Source organism: Sesamum indicum, linkage group LG1 (genome assembly GCF_000512975.1).
Source record: "Sesamum indicum cultivar Zhongzhi No. 13 linkage group LG1, S_indicum_v1.0, whole genome shotgun sequence".
NCBI lineage: Eukaryota > Viridiplantae > Streptophyta > Magnoliopsida > Lamiales > Pedaliaceae > Sesamum > Sesamum indicum.
Window position 1 is genome coordinate 6,440,394 of NC_026145.1, and position 14,308 is coordinate 6,454,701.

The 14,308-nt window shown below is 32.5% G+C and overlaps 1 protein-coding gene across 1 annotated transcript; it reads right to left on the reverse strand.

The window, feature by feature from the left end:
• On the reverse strand, nucleotides 3,535-4,215 carry LOC105158731. The gene has a single exon (XM_011075573.1). The coding sequence runs from the start codon at nucleotides 4,213-4,215 to the stop codon at nucleotides 3,535-3,537; it is 681 nt and encodes a 226-aa protein (XP_011073875.1).

A 14,308-nucleotide genomic window follows, 5' to 3' on the forward strand; every position in this document is an offset into this window, starting at 1 on the left:
ATGCCTCTGATATTGGATTTGGAGGACTACTAAAACAAATTGATGAAAATAAGCAAGAATACTTAGTTAGATTCCATTCAGGGAAATGGAAAGCAGCCAAAGAAATTAAGCTACAGTTGCTAAAGAAGTTCTTGCTGTTGTTAAATGTGTTTTAAAATTTCAAGATGATTTACTTAAGAATTCACGATCAGGACAGATTGTTCTGCTGCTAAATTTATGTTTAATAAAGATTTTAAACATGATGTTTCTAAGCAAATGTTTGCTAGATGACAAACATATCTTGCTCCATTTAATTTCCCTATTGAATATATTAAAGGAGAGACAAATAGTCTCCCTGATTTCCTATCAAGAGAATATATTGATGGAAATGAATCTGGATGAATTTGGAAACGAAATGTTTAGAGGAATGAATATTTCCTCGACAATCCCAAATGGTTGGATTGAAGAAATGGTCATAGGAGAAAGATATTTTAGGAATGGAGTCCATTAGCCTATTTACTAATGGAAATTTTGGAATGAACCAATTGAATACAAGACAAGATTAAAAAGAATTCAAAAAATAATCAGAAAACGAATTGATAAAGTCAAGGAAGTAATTTCTAACATTCTCATACAATTTTCAGATGCAAATGTCACTGCAGAAAATCATATTAAGCAACTTTGGATAGCAAATTTGCTATACCATCAACAAATTGCTGGTCTCTATGCTGGCTAATGATTCATCTTTATTTTTTAGGAATGCTCTCCTAAAGGGGAAGAGGAAGAAGTTCCTCCTCTAATCAGAGAGGAGGTAGGTTTCGAGCTGGTGATATTATCAAACATGGGAATAGGGCCTTAGTTAGAGAAAATATTTCAAAAATAGAAAAATTTAATAACATCCCTGAAGAAGAGAATGAACTTTTCAAACAGTTTCTTGAATTTAAAAAGGAACATAAAAAATTAACAACTAATGAATCATCAGCATCTTATGCAAAAATGGTACAGGAAGATGAAGATGAATTAATTAATTAATTACAAATTTAGAGAACACCACGAGATCATTATACTCCTTGAGAATGGTGATTTAAGGTGGGAAAAATGACCCATGGTATCTAACGAAAAGGTATCTTAATGTTGCATCTTTTTCAGCAGGGTCATATATACCTAGGGTACATTATGAATATACCCTTAAAGCTACTCAGAGTGTTGAAATTAATCACACATTTTTCAGCAATGGGAAGGAATTTAATTATTCCAAAGCAGTAATTAAAAAATTTATCACTGTTGTTGAATGGGGAATTAACCCATTAGGGAAAAAAGAATACTTTCACCCAGAGTCTAAAAATACAATAAAATCTAACTACTGGGACTATGTTGAGGCATTCAATAAGGCTTTTCTTTATGAAAATTATAAAAGAAAACATACATGATTTTTTAAAATTTGTCCATTGGTTTTTCAACAAGAGATACCAAATTGGGTATTCCAATGGTGGATAAGTTTTGGCCCATCAATTTCTATTCTTCCTGAAATCTTCTAGGAATATTATACAGAATGGCTAAATTATTCGCCAAAAATAATACAAGCAGAAAAATCAAGAAAATGGATGGAAGGAATGGCTTCACTTTATTTCTTTATAGAATTCTCTATCCCATGGTTCTGGAAATGGCTACCAGAGGTAGGAATTACCCTACAGAAAATTCCATGCATAAAAAGAAGGTTTCGTTCAAAATTTTGGAATAAATTAATTCAAATTGATCCCGAGACCAAGAAATACTATGGCCAAGAAATCATCAATGAGATGGAGGAAAAATTACAAGGATATAAAGTTCTTGCAGAAAAAGAAGAAAATCAGGCACCCAATCCTTTTGAACATTTCTTCTAGAGAATTCTGAATAAGAAAGCAGTAATCACGAAAGACCAAATGATTGAGGAATACCTCAAGCAAATGTAGAATAATTTGAAAAAGAATCTTTCAGGAATTGCTTCTCCCATGGAGACCTCAAGCAAAAATGGAGAAAATAAATTTTCTTGTCTCGCTGGGGAAGCTCAAAATCCATTTGAGGAATTTTCTCAAGAAGAATTTCTTGATAATCTATTTAAAGGAATCCGGGAGACATTAAAAGGAAAATAAAAAATGGACATTTCAGAATCATCTGAAGACAAAGAGGATCACAAGCAATCGGGATCAGAATCAGAAGGAAGTAGCTTCTCCAGACTTATGAAGAAATGAAGTGGCAACAGAGCTAGTCAACAGAATTGACCAAATGACACAACTCGAAAGGAGTACTCGTATTGTGTTTTAGTGGGACTCTATTCAGAATACAGCAAGCCGTATTCAAAGCATCTCCCCGCAAATACTTTGGTAACCCAGAGGTTAGTAGGAGATTGTTAATCATGTCTTTGAATGTTCTATTCTTTTGTTCAGCCATTCCATTAGACGAAGGGGAATATGGAGGAGTCTCTTCATGAACAATGCCAAAAGTTTGACAATATTTATTGAACTTACTCGACTCATACTCTCCTCCTCTATCGGACCTTAGTCCTTTATGCTTCTTACTAGTTTGGGTTTCTGCTTCATTTTTAAACAAAATAAATTTATCTAAGACTTCATCCTTATTTTTCATGAGAAACACATAACAGTCTCCACTGCAATCATCTATAAATGTGATAAAATATCGTTTGTGGTCCCTGGTCAAAACTCCATTGAACTCACAAATATCTGTGTGAACTAAATCAAATATTTCTGAATCCCTTTCAATTGACTGATAGGGTTTCCTAACTTGTTTAGCTTCTACACAAACTTGGCATTTGTGATTTCGTTCAATATTTTGACTAGGAATTAAATTCAAATTCATCATTCATTTGATCGAATTTAGATTTAAATGACCTAACCTACTATGCCACAGAGTAGAAGATTCAACATTCAATATAATAGAATCATAAATATCAATTTTATTATTATCAACTCGAACTTTGAACAAGCCATCGTCTGAATAGCCTTTATCGACAAAAATACCAAATTACTGAATTACAACTTTATTGAATTTAAAAACTAATTCATATCCCTCCCTAACTATTACAGAACCACTAATGATGTTTCTTCTGACAGTGGGTACATGATGAACTCTTTTTAGCGATAGAATGCGCCCTGAAGGAAACTTCAAGTCCACGTTTCCCATCCCAAGTATTTCAGTTGTACTGGAGTTCCCCATAATTACTGTCTTCCACTGATGGCCTGATAAGACACAAAGAGAGATTTATCAGCACAAACGTGCACATTCGCTCTAGTGTCAAACAACCAATCATACAGTTCATAAATAATCAGGAGTTTGGGTTGTACAGATACATACCCACCAGTTGCTCCTGAGGTGCTAGCAGCACTAGAACCTCCAACAACCATGTTGACAGCTGCTTGCGCAGTCTTGGTCTGTTTATTAGAACAAAGCTTGACCTAGTGACCAACCTGCTCAAAGTTCTAGCATGGTTTGTTTGCTTTTGGTTTCTTATTTTTGGAGGCCTTGCTTTTATCGATGGCTTCCTAGTTCGTGTTAATCTTATTCACTTTTTGTTTCCCCAAGATTGGCCCTTGGTTGATGTTCAACAGGCATCTTGTGCATTTGATTTCTATGTTCTTCCTCAATGCTGATATCAATCATAAGATCATCAGGAGACAATCTCCCTTTCTGATGCTTGAGTTTCATGCCAAAATTTTTCCAGGATTTGGGAAATTTTTCCACTATAGACATGATCAGAAACTTCTCGGGAAGCTTCATCTCAGCATCAGCCAGAGGATGCTCAAGGTTGATGATCTCATGAGTCTGTTGAGCTACAAACCGATCCTCAACCATTTGATACCTCATGAACTTGGAAACAGAATACTTTTCGAGCCCTTGCTCTTCAATATTATATTTTCGATCCAACTCATCCCACAGAGACTTAGCAATGTAAGAACCGGAACAATAGACATTGAAGAGCTTATTTGACAAGGCTGATAAAATCGCTCCTCTGCCTATTTGATCCCTTTCTGTCCACTGCGCTATCTCAGCAGTTTTGGGATCGGTATTAGTAGGTTGAGGTCTGATCACCTGAATCACTGAGAAGAGTCCTTTCATCGTCAACCAAATTTTCATTCGTTGTTGCCAACGTTTGGAAAACTGGCCTAAAAACTTGTCCGGTAAACCGGTCAAGTCGACCTTGGGTGTGATCGGAATTGCAACATAAATCGGCTCGGTCATCTATAGTATTTTAGGAAACTAAAAGTAACGTTTCAAAAAATGAGTTTGAAGATAGCGTTTTTCCAAAAACAGTTCCAACAACAAAATCCGATTTTTCAAAACCTGTGTATTTTCTTCAAGATTGTTGGAAAAATATTTGGTTTCAGGCAGTCGAAACGATGTTTTGAAATATTACAATCGGATTTAGAATTCAAAAGAAAATAAAGCCACGTTGGAACAAGGAACATAAAGCAATTAGATACGCTATTTATGACAAGAAATTTAAATCGAAAACTTACAACGAGAATTGTATCGTAACAGTTCTTAGTCCAATTGAAGTCGTTAATTTTACTGAATCCCATAATACTGCTTGCCTTAAAGAAAATATGCGTCCCGTACCAATAGTGCACCGGGTTCAACGTAATTTCTTCCAGGATAAGACAGTTACAATTCTTTTGGCTTTAATACTATACCGAAGAACACCTCGATCAAACACTCAAAATCTCAACAACTAGAATTGTTGTTTGCTCTTTCTGTGTTGCGTGCTCCAAGTGAAGAATGGCATGCCAAAAAGTCAACCATAAAGAGGCTAATAAAATCAGCCATAAAGGCTTTAATATGGCCAAATGAAACAGCCAATTTTTGGTCAAAAACGGATGTGTAATTGCATGAAAATAATGGCCTAGGAGAAATAACAAGACCATTCAATACCTCTTCAATTCTGTGAGTTTAATTTGAAAACTCAAATTCAATACGTCCTTCCAAAATACTCTCTTTGAAAAGGTGAATTTATCAAGGAAAAGTGATTTTGGACATATATAACACCACATCTTATGTAATCAAATAGAAAAAATAAAGAGATAATTGTATGTATATCCTTGATTTATAATTTATTTACACAAATTATCATTGTTTATTTTGTGTAATTATAGAACTTATTTTTGATAATCAAATAGTAATTTGGGTAATATTCTTAATGTTTCTAGAAGATGTATATATGTGTAACTTTTCAAAAAGTATAGGTGATCCGTACAATTAAAGTCGACTTTTCTAATGGGTATATGTAATTCTTTTAAACAGTAGGATTTATTTGTGTAAATAGACTAAAAATTAGGGGTTGCAAATATAATTATCTCAAATAAAAGTAATATCCCTATATTTCTAGGTGAATAGCAATTTTTACCTCACTGTGGTATTAAAAATGAACACATTACCCCCATGAAAAAAATATAGCTATTTACCCCACTATACTTTTTAAAATGGAGCAATTTATAGGGAGGTAATTGCTTCATTTTAAAAATTATAGGAGGGTAAATTGTTGTGTTTTAAAAAAATATAGAGAGGCAAATCACTATTGGTTTTTTCATAAGGGGGTAATTTGCTCATTTACAATATCACAAGAGGTTGCTTGTATCTTTTTCCTATATTTCTCTTCTGCCTTTTGCTCACTATAAAAGAAAAAAAAAAAACGGGAGACAGAGAAAAAATGACAAATAGAATTATATATAATAACAATTTTATTGATATCACTAATTACATGTATTAATTGTCTTTTCAGTCTCCCGACTTCATATTAACGAAGAAATGATCGACCACAATCACGAAAATTAACATGTCTATGTATTTATCGATCCCATATAGTTAAAAGAATGCATTTCATTTAAATAGAATATTTAATTTTACTATAATTTATCCTGCAAATTTTAAAGTAACTACAATGAATAGATAGATGGTTAGACACTTCATTTTTATTTTTTTTTTAATAGGATGTGTGTTCTTATATTATTAAATATTTTTAAATTTTATGATTCATGTAATACATAGATACTTTGAATTTCAAACCAACAAGTTCATTAAAAGAAAATAATAAAATTATAAATTATTATAAAGTAGATATATAATTTACATGCGTACGACTCGAACCCATAATCTTTTGGTGAAATATATAATTTTCTGATGAAATAAACTTCGTATTTGAATCCATCAAACAATAATATCCAACAATGAAAAGATAAAACAGAAAAAAAAAATTACAAAAATGCCAAATATGGGGTACACAGAATATATCTAAGCATTAATTAAGTTAAATTAAAAAGGAATTTTTTAAAATATTTCATAATTATAAATACTCCTTCATTATTTGAAAATGATAAAGACTTTCCTAAAATTAATGACCATCTAACAAATACCTCCTTATAACAACTCATTGTACGGACGTATTTATCTCAATCACATGGGATATTTATAATTTTTTAAGCAATAAGAAAATAATTAAAATTATGACAAACTCTTTTTAGGAAAAAAAATCGTTGTACTTTACGCTGTTAAGTAGGAGAAAGTTGATAATGTTATGCATGAACTAGAATACGTAAAATATACATATTTCTTCACCGTTTCTTTAAATTAATTTTGGATCAGTAATTCTTTATTCATACATATTTAAAATTAATTTATTTTATCAATTTTGATTAGTTATCTCATTTTTGTTAGAGGTGCGAGATGAACCAAGCCGTGTATTATTATATAGTTAGGCCGCATTTACTTTGGTTGATTAACCTGTCTAACGAAAATAGTATAGCATAATTTGTTGTTTACTTTGATTGATTGGAACCCGGAATATTAATTGCACAAGCCCGGTAGTGTAGAAGTTAAATAACTCATCTTACCAACTATGGTGGGTTGAGTTATCTCGATTTTAGTAGGCATTAGGCAATCTGTCCTCAATTCCTCACTTTAATCTACTGTCTGCCCCTTCTTTCTGACTTTATGTGCTGCCAACAACTCCATTTACTGCTATTTTGCTCCCGTTAAAACTTTGAAAGCGATTGAAGTTCACGGCAATAGCTTGGTTCTTTGAGCAGAGAAAGTCAGCCTTCACATTTTTTAAAAATTTTTTCTTTATTTTAGGTTGACTTGGTATTGTATAATATGTCTAAATAATATTTTATTTTGTTCTTTAAAATATATTGAACTTTATTCTGACGTCATTTTATATATATATATTGGATTGGTTTTTGTTGAGATGCACTAACATTGCTTCCAGATCTGAGAAAAGGTGTAAGGTTTGAACCATTATTTCAAGTTTTGTTTTGGGTCGGTATTTTAGTTTATTAGATTCTTTTATTGTTGTAATCTCTTGTGAAAATTGATTATTTGTATATTATAGTGAATAATTATTTTTGAAAATGTTATTTCAGTTAATTTTATTACTATTAATTTAGATAGTTAATTGTTATTTATGTTTTTATATCTATCTGTGTTAGTTTATATTGCATAATGTGGGGTATGTGTTACAACTTAGCTTATTTTATAATAAAAAAATTCCTTTGTTATATTGTGAATATGGATGAAACTCTGTACTGTCTTCTAACTTATCAACATTTTTTAATTAACATTAGTAGTATACCGTTTTAAAATAAATAAAAAGATCATATGTGAATTAATTTCTTTCTAAAATTTTCCATAGAATGAAGTCGCTATTTCATGTTAGGATGCATTTTCAAGAGAAATTAGAAGTGTTGGTTGCAATTCAAGACTTTTTGATTGATGCTTTCAAGATGTTATGGTTGTTTTATAGTTATTATCGATATCGAAGGCACCAAGTAGGATATACTCGTGCACGACATAGTCTAAGTTATAACCTTCAATCCAGAATACCTTCATAAGTCTAATTAATAAGGAGAGTAGTCCAAATTAATGACACTGCTTGTATTGATAATCTATGAATGAGCCAAAACGCATTCAGGAAGTTATGCCTCTTATTGCAAACTCAAGTTCGACCGAGAGATACTAAACATATTTCTGTATGTGAGCAAGTGGCTATATTCCTAAGTATTCTAGCACATCATAAAAAAAAACCCGTACAGTCAAATACGACTTCATGCAATCTACACGTACTGTAAGTCAACATTTCCATCATGTTCTGAATGTTGTGCTGAGACTACACTCGTTGTTGTTGGCCAAGGCTGTCCCGGGCCCACCAGACAGTTCATGTGCTAGATGAAAATTTTTTAAGGTGAATTTTGTTCTCCAAAGTGTTATACAAACTAATATTGTTTGCCAAGTTGTCATATATACTAATTTTGTTGATGGATTTGAAATCATGTTTTGTTTCTGTTAAGGGGTGTTTGGGAGCTTTAGATGGGACGTACGTCAATATACGTGTTCCTGTAGAAGATAGAGCCAGTATACACGTAAGGGTTTTGTGGTTGTGAACAAACTTGGTGTATGTGAAGAGAAATGCATTTCCTATATGTTCTAGCTGGCTTGAAAAGTATTGCGGCCGATGAGAGAGTATTGTGGGACGCAGTTAGTAGACCAAATTGCCTGAAAATATCAAGAGGTAACATAACATTTCATTATTGGTGGACATCATGTTTGTTGGCTTCTGTATTTGTAATTTAACTTTATTGTTTGATCTTTCATTGTGGTAGGTAATTATTATTTGGTTAACAATGGTTATAGCAATGGAGAAGGATTCTTATTGTTGTATCTGAGTGTTATGTACCACTTGAAAGAATGGGAAATTGGATGAAATGCCTTACAAAATTATGAAGAGTTTTTTAAATATGAAGCATGCATCTGTCAGAAACGTTATTGAGCGTACATTTGGATTACTAAAAGCTCATTGGAAAGTTCTATGAAGTCTTACTTTCTATTCGATAGAAGTTCAAAATCGCATTATCATGGCTTGTTGTCTTTTGCATAATTACATTCGACATGAAATGGTTGATGATCCAAATGAACTATTGTTGATAGACGAGGGTGCAGGAGAAGAGGAAATTGGGGAGTATTTAGGGACAGTCGATTCTAATCCTGTTTGGAATACTTAGAGGGGTGAAATTGAAAAGTATATGTACATCGAGTGGCTTGGCATTCCTTGAATTAATTTTGATGTTTTTCATATTTGCATTTGCTTAGAGTTGGACAACTAGTAATTTTAATTTGCTATTTCTTCTAATGGTGTGTTTTAATTGGAACAATGCTTGATCAATATTGTGTTGTTTTCCATTTTGTTGATGTGTTTTTACAGTTTTGCATCATTTTTCATGTCTTTATTGATCATATTATTGTGTTATCTTCTAATCTCGTTTGTTAGTAGATCATGGACAATAATGGGAGTGTTGGAGGGCGTTGACAAGAAGTGAAAAATTATGGTAAGCGTTCACAGTGTATTTGGTCAACTCAAGAAGAGGAGCCTTTGATGGAGTGTTTTGCGAGAGATTGTGGGGGTGAAAGTGTGATAATAGGTTTAGAATAGGTTATTTGGGTATGTTGGAGCAATTGCTAAGGAAGAAGTGTCCTGAGACTAGATTGAAATCTAACCCGCATATTAATTCTAATATTCATGTTTGAAAAAAGGAATATGTTTGTATCACTGATATGCTAGCTTGTAGTGGCTTTGGATGGAATGAGAACTCCCAAATGATAGTTTCACAAGAGGCTTTAGTAAGACTGATGGTGGAGGAAAAGGTTTAGACGTCTATGCTAAATTTACAAATTGGTACTTTAAAAAATGGGTGGTATTTTTTGTTAGATTAGACATACTATGCATGTGAAATGCACTATTATATATGTGTATGATTCCAACTTTTGCCAATATTTTGCTATACATTGGCTAATTATTTTGCTAAACACTAGCTGACTATTTTGTTAAGTTGTGGCTACATTTAGGCACTGTAATATGTAATATTTTGATATACTTTAACTAACTGGATGGGCACTTTCGTAAAGGGATGGCCCTACAGATCTATGCCCACTTTTGTAATCAGATGGCCTTGCATATGCTTTATTTTTTAGCATAGTATAGTGTTATGTTTTTTACTTTGTTGCATATTAATTAAAAACCATATCAAAAACAACATATTAGAATAGAGCAAAGATAAAACATAGAAGTTCATACTACTTAGTACCAATTAAAACATAACTAACAATAATAACTAAAAGCTACTAAAAAATCGGTTAAAACATCATAAATAACTCTAGTTGTACGGTCAAATTCAGATTTCTTCATATCTTCTCGGATCCCAAAGAAATTTCCACAACTTCATTAACTCCATCATCGTCACCAACATCAACTACCTCATGCTTGATGGACTGACCACAACTTCATTAACTCCATTTCCCGAAGATGCATTTGGTGGAGTTGGATACTGAAAAATAGCTCTAAGTGTACTAAAGTTAGGCTCTCCAAAATGCTCATATGCTTTCGCAATAGGATATACCTTAAATATAATGCAAATTATTTGGTATCCGTCACTGTAGTGTAAATATTTATTAAAAGAAACATTACCTGAGACACTTGCTCCCTAAAGGCCGATGAGGCATGCATTGTGTTATTCCAACGATCCGATTGAACTTTTGGATGTGAAATGCGGTAACTAAACGTCTCATACCTCTCTCGACGTTTTTCCCATTAGAGCTAATTTTGGTCCACGGTGAAGGCTTTTTTTATCACCATGTGCACAACGTCAGTGGCATGTTGAAGAGCGTTTTTGTTGACTCTCCCATTCCGATATAGATTTCCATCAACAGCATCATCCCATAATGCGTCTATCAAGCATTGATCATGAGCCACAGTCCAAATAGGCGTGTACAATATTTTCTACTGCCTTGGTGGAGAAGGCGGCGGTTTAGTATCATAGTTTCATTGCGCATTACTGACAAATTGTGTGTTGGAGATGGATTTGATCTTATTATAGTGGGCTATTTGGAGAGGCTTTTGTTGAGAAGGAGGAATTGGACGGTTGCTATTTACAATGTAGTGTTAGTGTATCACATATATATTCACATGGAGAATATGTAAAGGTGCACAAGAATATGAATGAAAAGACCTAACATTCATTTAGTGTGATATTGATGATGCATCCCAAGGGAATCTATGGAAGCCTTCCAAGTTCCCAAAACATAAAGGCTGCCATATCTTCATTTGGAAGTATATATATGTCTATAAGTAATGTACATAGCCTTCCCAATGAGAAAATAGTGCACATATTAATACCAAAAATAAGTATAGTTCCACAATATTCCTAAACTAAAATATCGAGACTTAAATCAAAATGTTCAAGTAGCATAATAGGTAATAATAGGTAGAATTTAGATAAGCACAACAACATCTCAGTCGAGCATGTTTCTGTTCAAAGGAAGTTATTCCTCTTCATCTGTGGACTTATTGTCAGTTGGATACTTAAACACAGTCATTTTATAAGATGGGTCTGCAAGATTGACAAAAATTCGTACACCGCGATTCTTCTATGCATTCATGAATGAGGCAAGAGTTAGAAACTGAGAACATAGTGATTAAAATTAATATAGATACGACTTCTACCTCGATAGCCATGTCCTATACATATTGATCAACAATAAGTTCTCTTGTATTGCTATTGTATGAAACACCTGAAAGATTTAAAACATACCAAAAAAACAAAAAAAAAATTGTAAAGGCGCCTTACCTTGTTTTTGTAAAAACTGTAATCAAGAGAAAGTCCATATTTTCTGTTAATTTCTCGCACGCCTTTCCGGATTGAGAACGAATTTGGATATCTAGGTTGGTTCAACCCAAATAAAATCTTATATACAAGCACATCAATGAACACATTTCTCATTTTGATAGTCCAATTTGAGTTGAAGAAAAATCTATCCTAAAGAGTAGAAGCACTCATAGCCATTTTTAATTCTGACTGTCAAAGAACTGCATGCTCTAAAATCACAATCTTGACTAACATTTATAGATGAAACCAACAATATCATAATTTCACAATTGCAATTTTCACTCCCCAAGAATCTGCCAACAAGATATGAAATAATATGAATTGTCAAATCACAAACTCAAAAGTGAGGCTCAAGTATGCTTTTACGCGAACTTTGTCCAAATACCTAGCATTTGGAGGGACAATATATTCTATTCATGAATAGTAATTGAGTTAGACAACACATAATGCTACCAAAATATTACATACTATTTGAAATCCAAATATTTTAGTATGGGAAATGCAACATTGAAGTAGGTTGCTTTGTATTAACATTGGACAAGGCAATTGTCAAGATAACACTATCAAAAGCAAATAGGCATGCACAATTACAATATGTTCCTAATTTTCTTGGCTAACTTCAACTCTGATTATCAAATATCAATTTCAGCTGACTTCTTCTCATATCCATTGATCTTTGTCAATAGCCTGGTGATGTACATTAATAAAAAATATTAGATTGTAAGGGTAAATCAGTAATTTGATATGTATGAGGCATACACTAAATATATACAACCCACCACATCATATAATTTCTAACACTACTATAAATACCAAAATATTAATTTTGTATAGAGGATGATTCATTCATTGAGAATTCCTTCTTCTTGAAAAGAGCACCCTCTTTCGGAAATTGCAATTCACCTGGTGTGCAATTGCGTCGTGGTAAAAATTCCGATTTTATCCTTTAGCAAAAAAACATCAACCACATCACCTGGGAATTATATTTATAGTTGAATCACACATTGGTGAGTCAATTCATTCAAATATTTCACAATAACCACCCTATCCAAATGGAATATGTAAATAACATATTTAATAAACATAAGATTTAAAAATAAAATGAATGAGACAGAAAAGATAACATGCATACATTAGAACCGGCGCAAACTCGAAAGCGTCAATCGGGATTCGAGTTTGTCCAAGATGTTTTAATAACAATTGGAGGCCCAAAATTGCGAATTTCAGATGAAATTTCGCCGTTAGATGCATTTGGGCACCTTCTACCGCTGCTCCATCTTCTTGATACACTATATGTACTACAACGATTACTACTATCGGACAACATATTCACCAATCTGTTGAATAATAAAATCATGAAATTATGAGGGACATAGAAAAAAAATAATAAAAGTATATAAAAGTTAACTCAATTAAAAATAGAAAAAAAATAATTTATAACAAAGCTGGAAACCTAACTTCTAAGACCCATCTAAACTCAAATATATTTCAGTTATAGTACGAAAACTACATGAAAATTTATTATAACATCAAGAATGAGAAAGATGGAGATTTATAACCGATTAATACCTTTTTTCATTAACGGTGAGCTCATGGGTTGATTGGTGATTTAGAAAGAAAAATTCTAGGCAGCTCAGTACATTGCAAATTTAGGGCTTATAAATATGATTTGGGGATTTTTATGTGGACTTAAAAATAACTGAGGGCATAACAATTATTTAACATATTATATAAGTTTATCAAATAAACTAAACAACTTACTAATTGTTGATCTCAAATTATAATACAATAAAGTAAACACATACTAGATAATCTCGGGTTTTTTAGTTATTCATTTAATTAAAGATAGTCCTATCACGAATTTAATCAAATACTCAAATAAACAGGGCCTTAGTGTATTGTTTGAGATATTTTTGAATATGAAGAAGTTTAGAATGATTGAAATCCTCCCTTCAATTTAAATTGAGTTATGAAGAAGTTTGAGCTTAAAGATTGTCGTGTCCCAAAGATTGGAAAAAGTTGAAAATGTAGGTTCGGTATTGGAAGTTTTTTGGGATGCCACACACATCATTTCTAGAAATGACTACCCAATTTCAAACTTATTTCTGAATACAGTCAGCTTAATGAAAGTGTTATTAGATGAGAATTCATTAGACAATGATGGTTTTATTCGAGATATGGTTGAAAGAATGAAATCAAATTTGACAAATATTTGGGCGAGACTAATTTGTTTATGTCAATAGCATTCATTCTTGATCCAAGGTGCAAGATGAAAGCACTTCCGAGAAAATAGAAAGGAAAATTAGCTTTGTCTGCAAGTCCTTACATGTACTCTATTTTGAACACACACTGATATATAATGATGAAAGTGAGTCGTGTGGGCAAATGCAAGGGGCAGTTTTCAATGTAAAAGTACTAGTAATGTTGGAATATCAAGAGGTTGGTCTCAATATGCTGACTTTTTCAAGTCAGTTTAATTTTTTCAGGCTCATAAATCAAAACTTGATGTGTATCTTGAAGAAATTTGTTACTCGTTCAAGAAAGAAAGCAAAATTGAAAAGGAATTTGATGTCTTAGAATGGTGGAGAGTTAACTGATCAACCAAGTAGAAGGTCTTATCATTT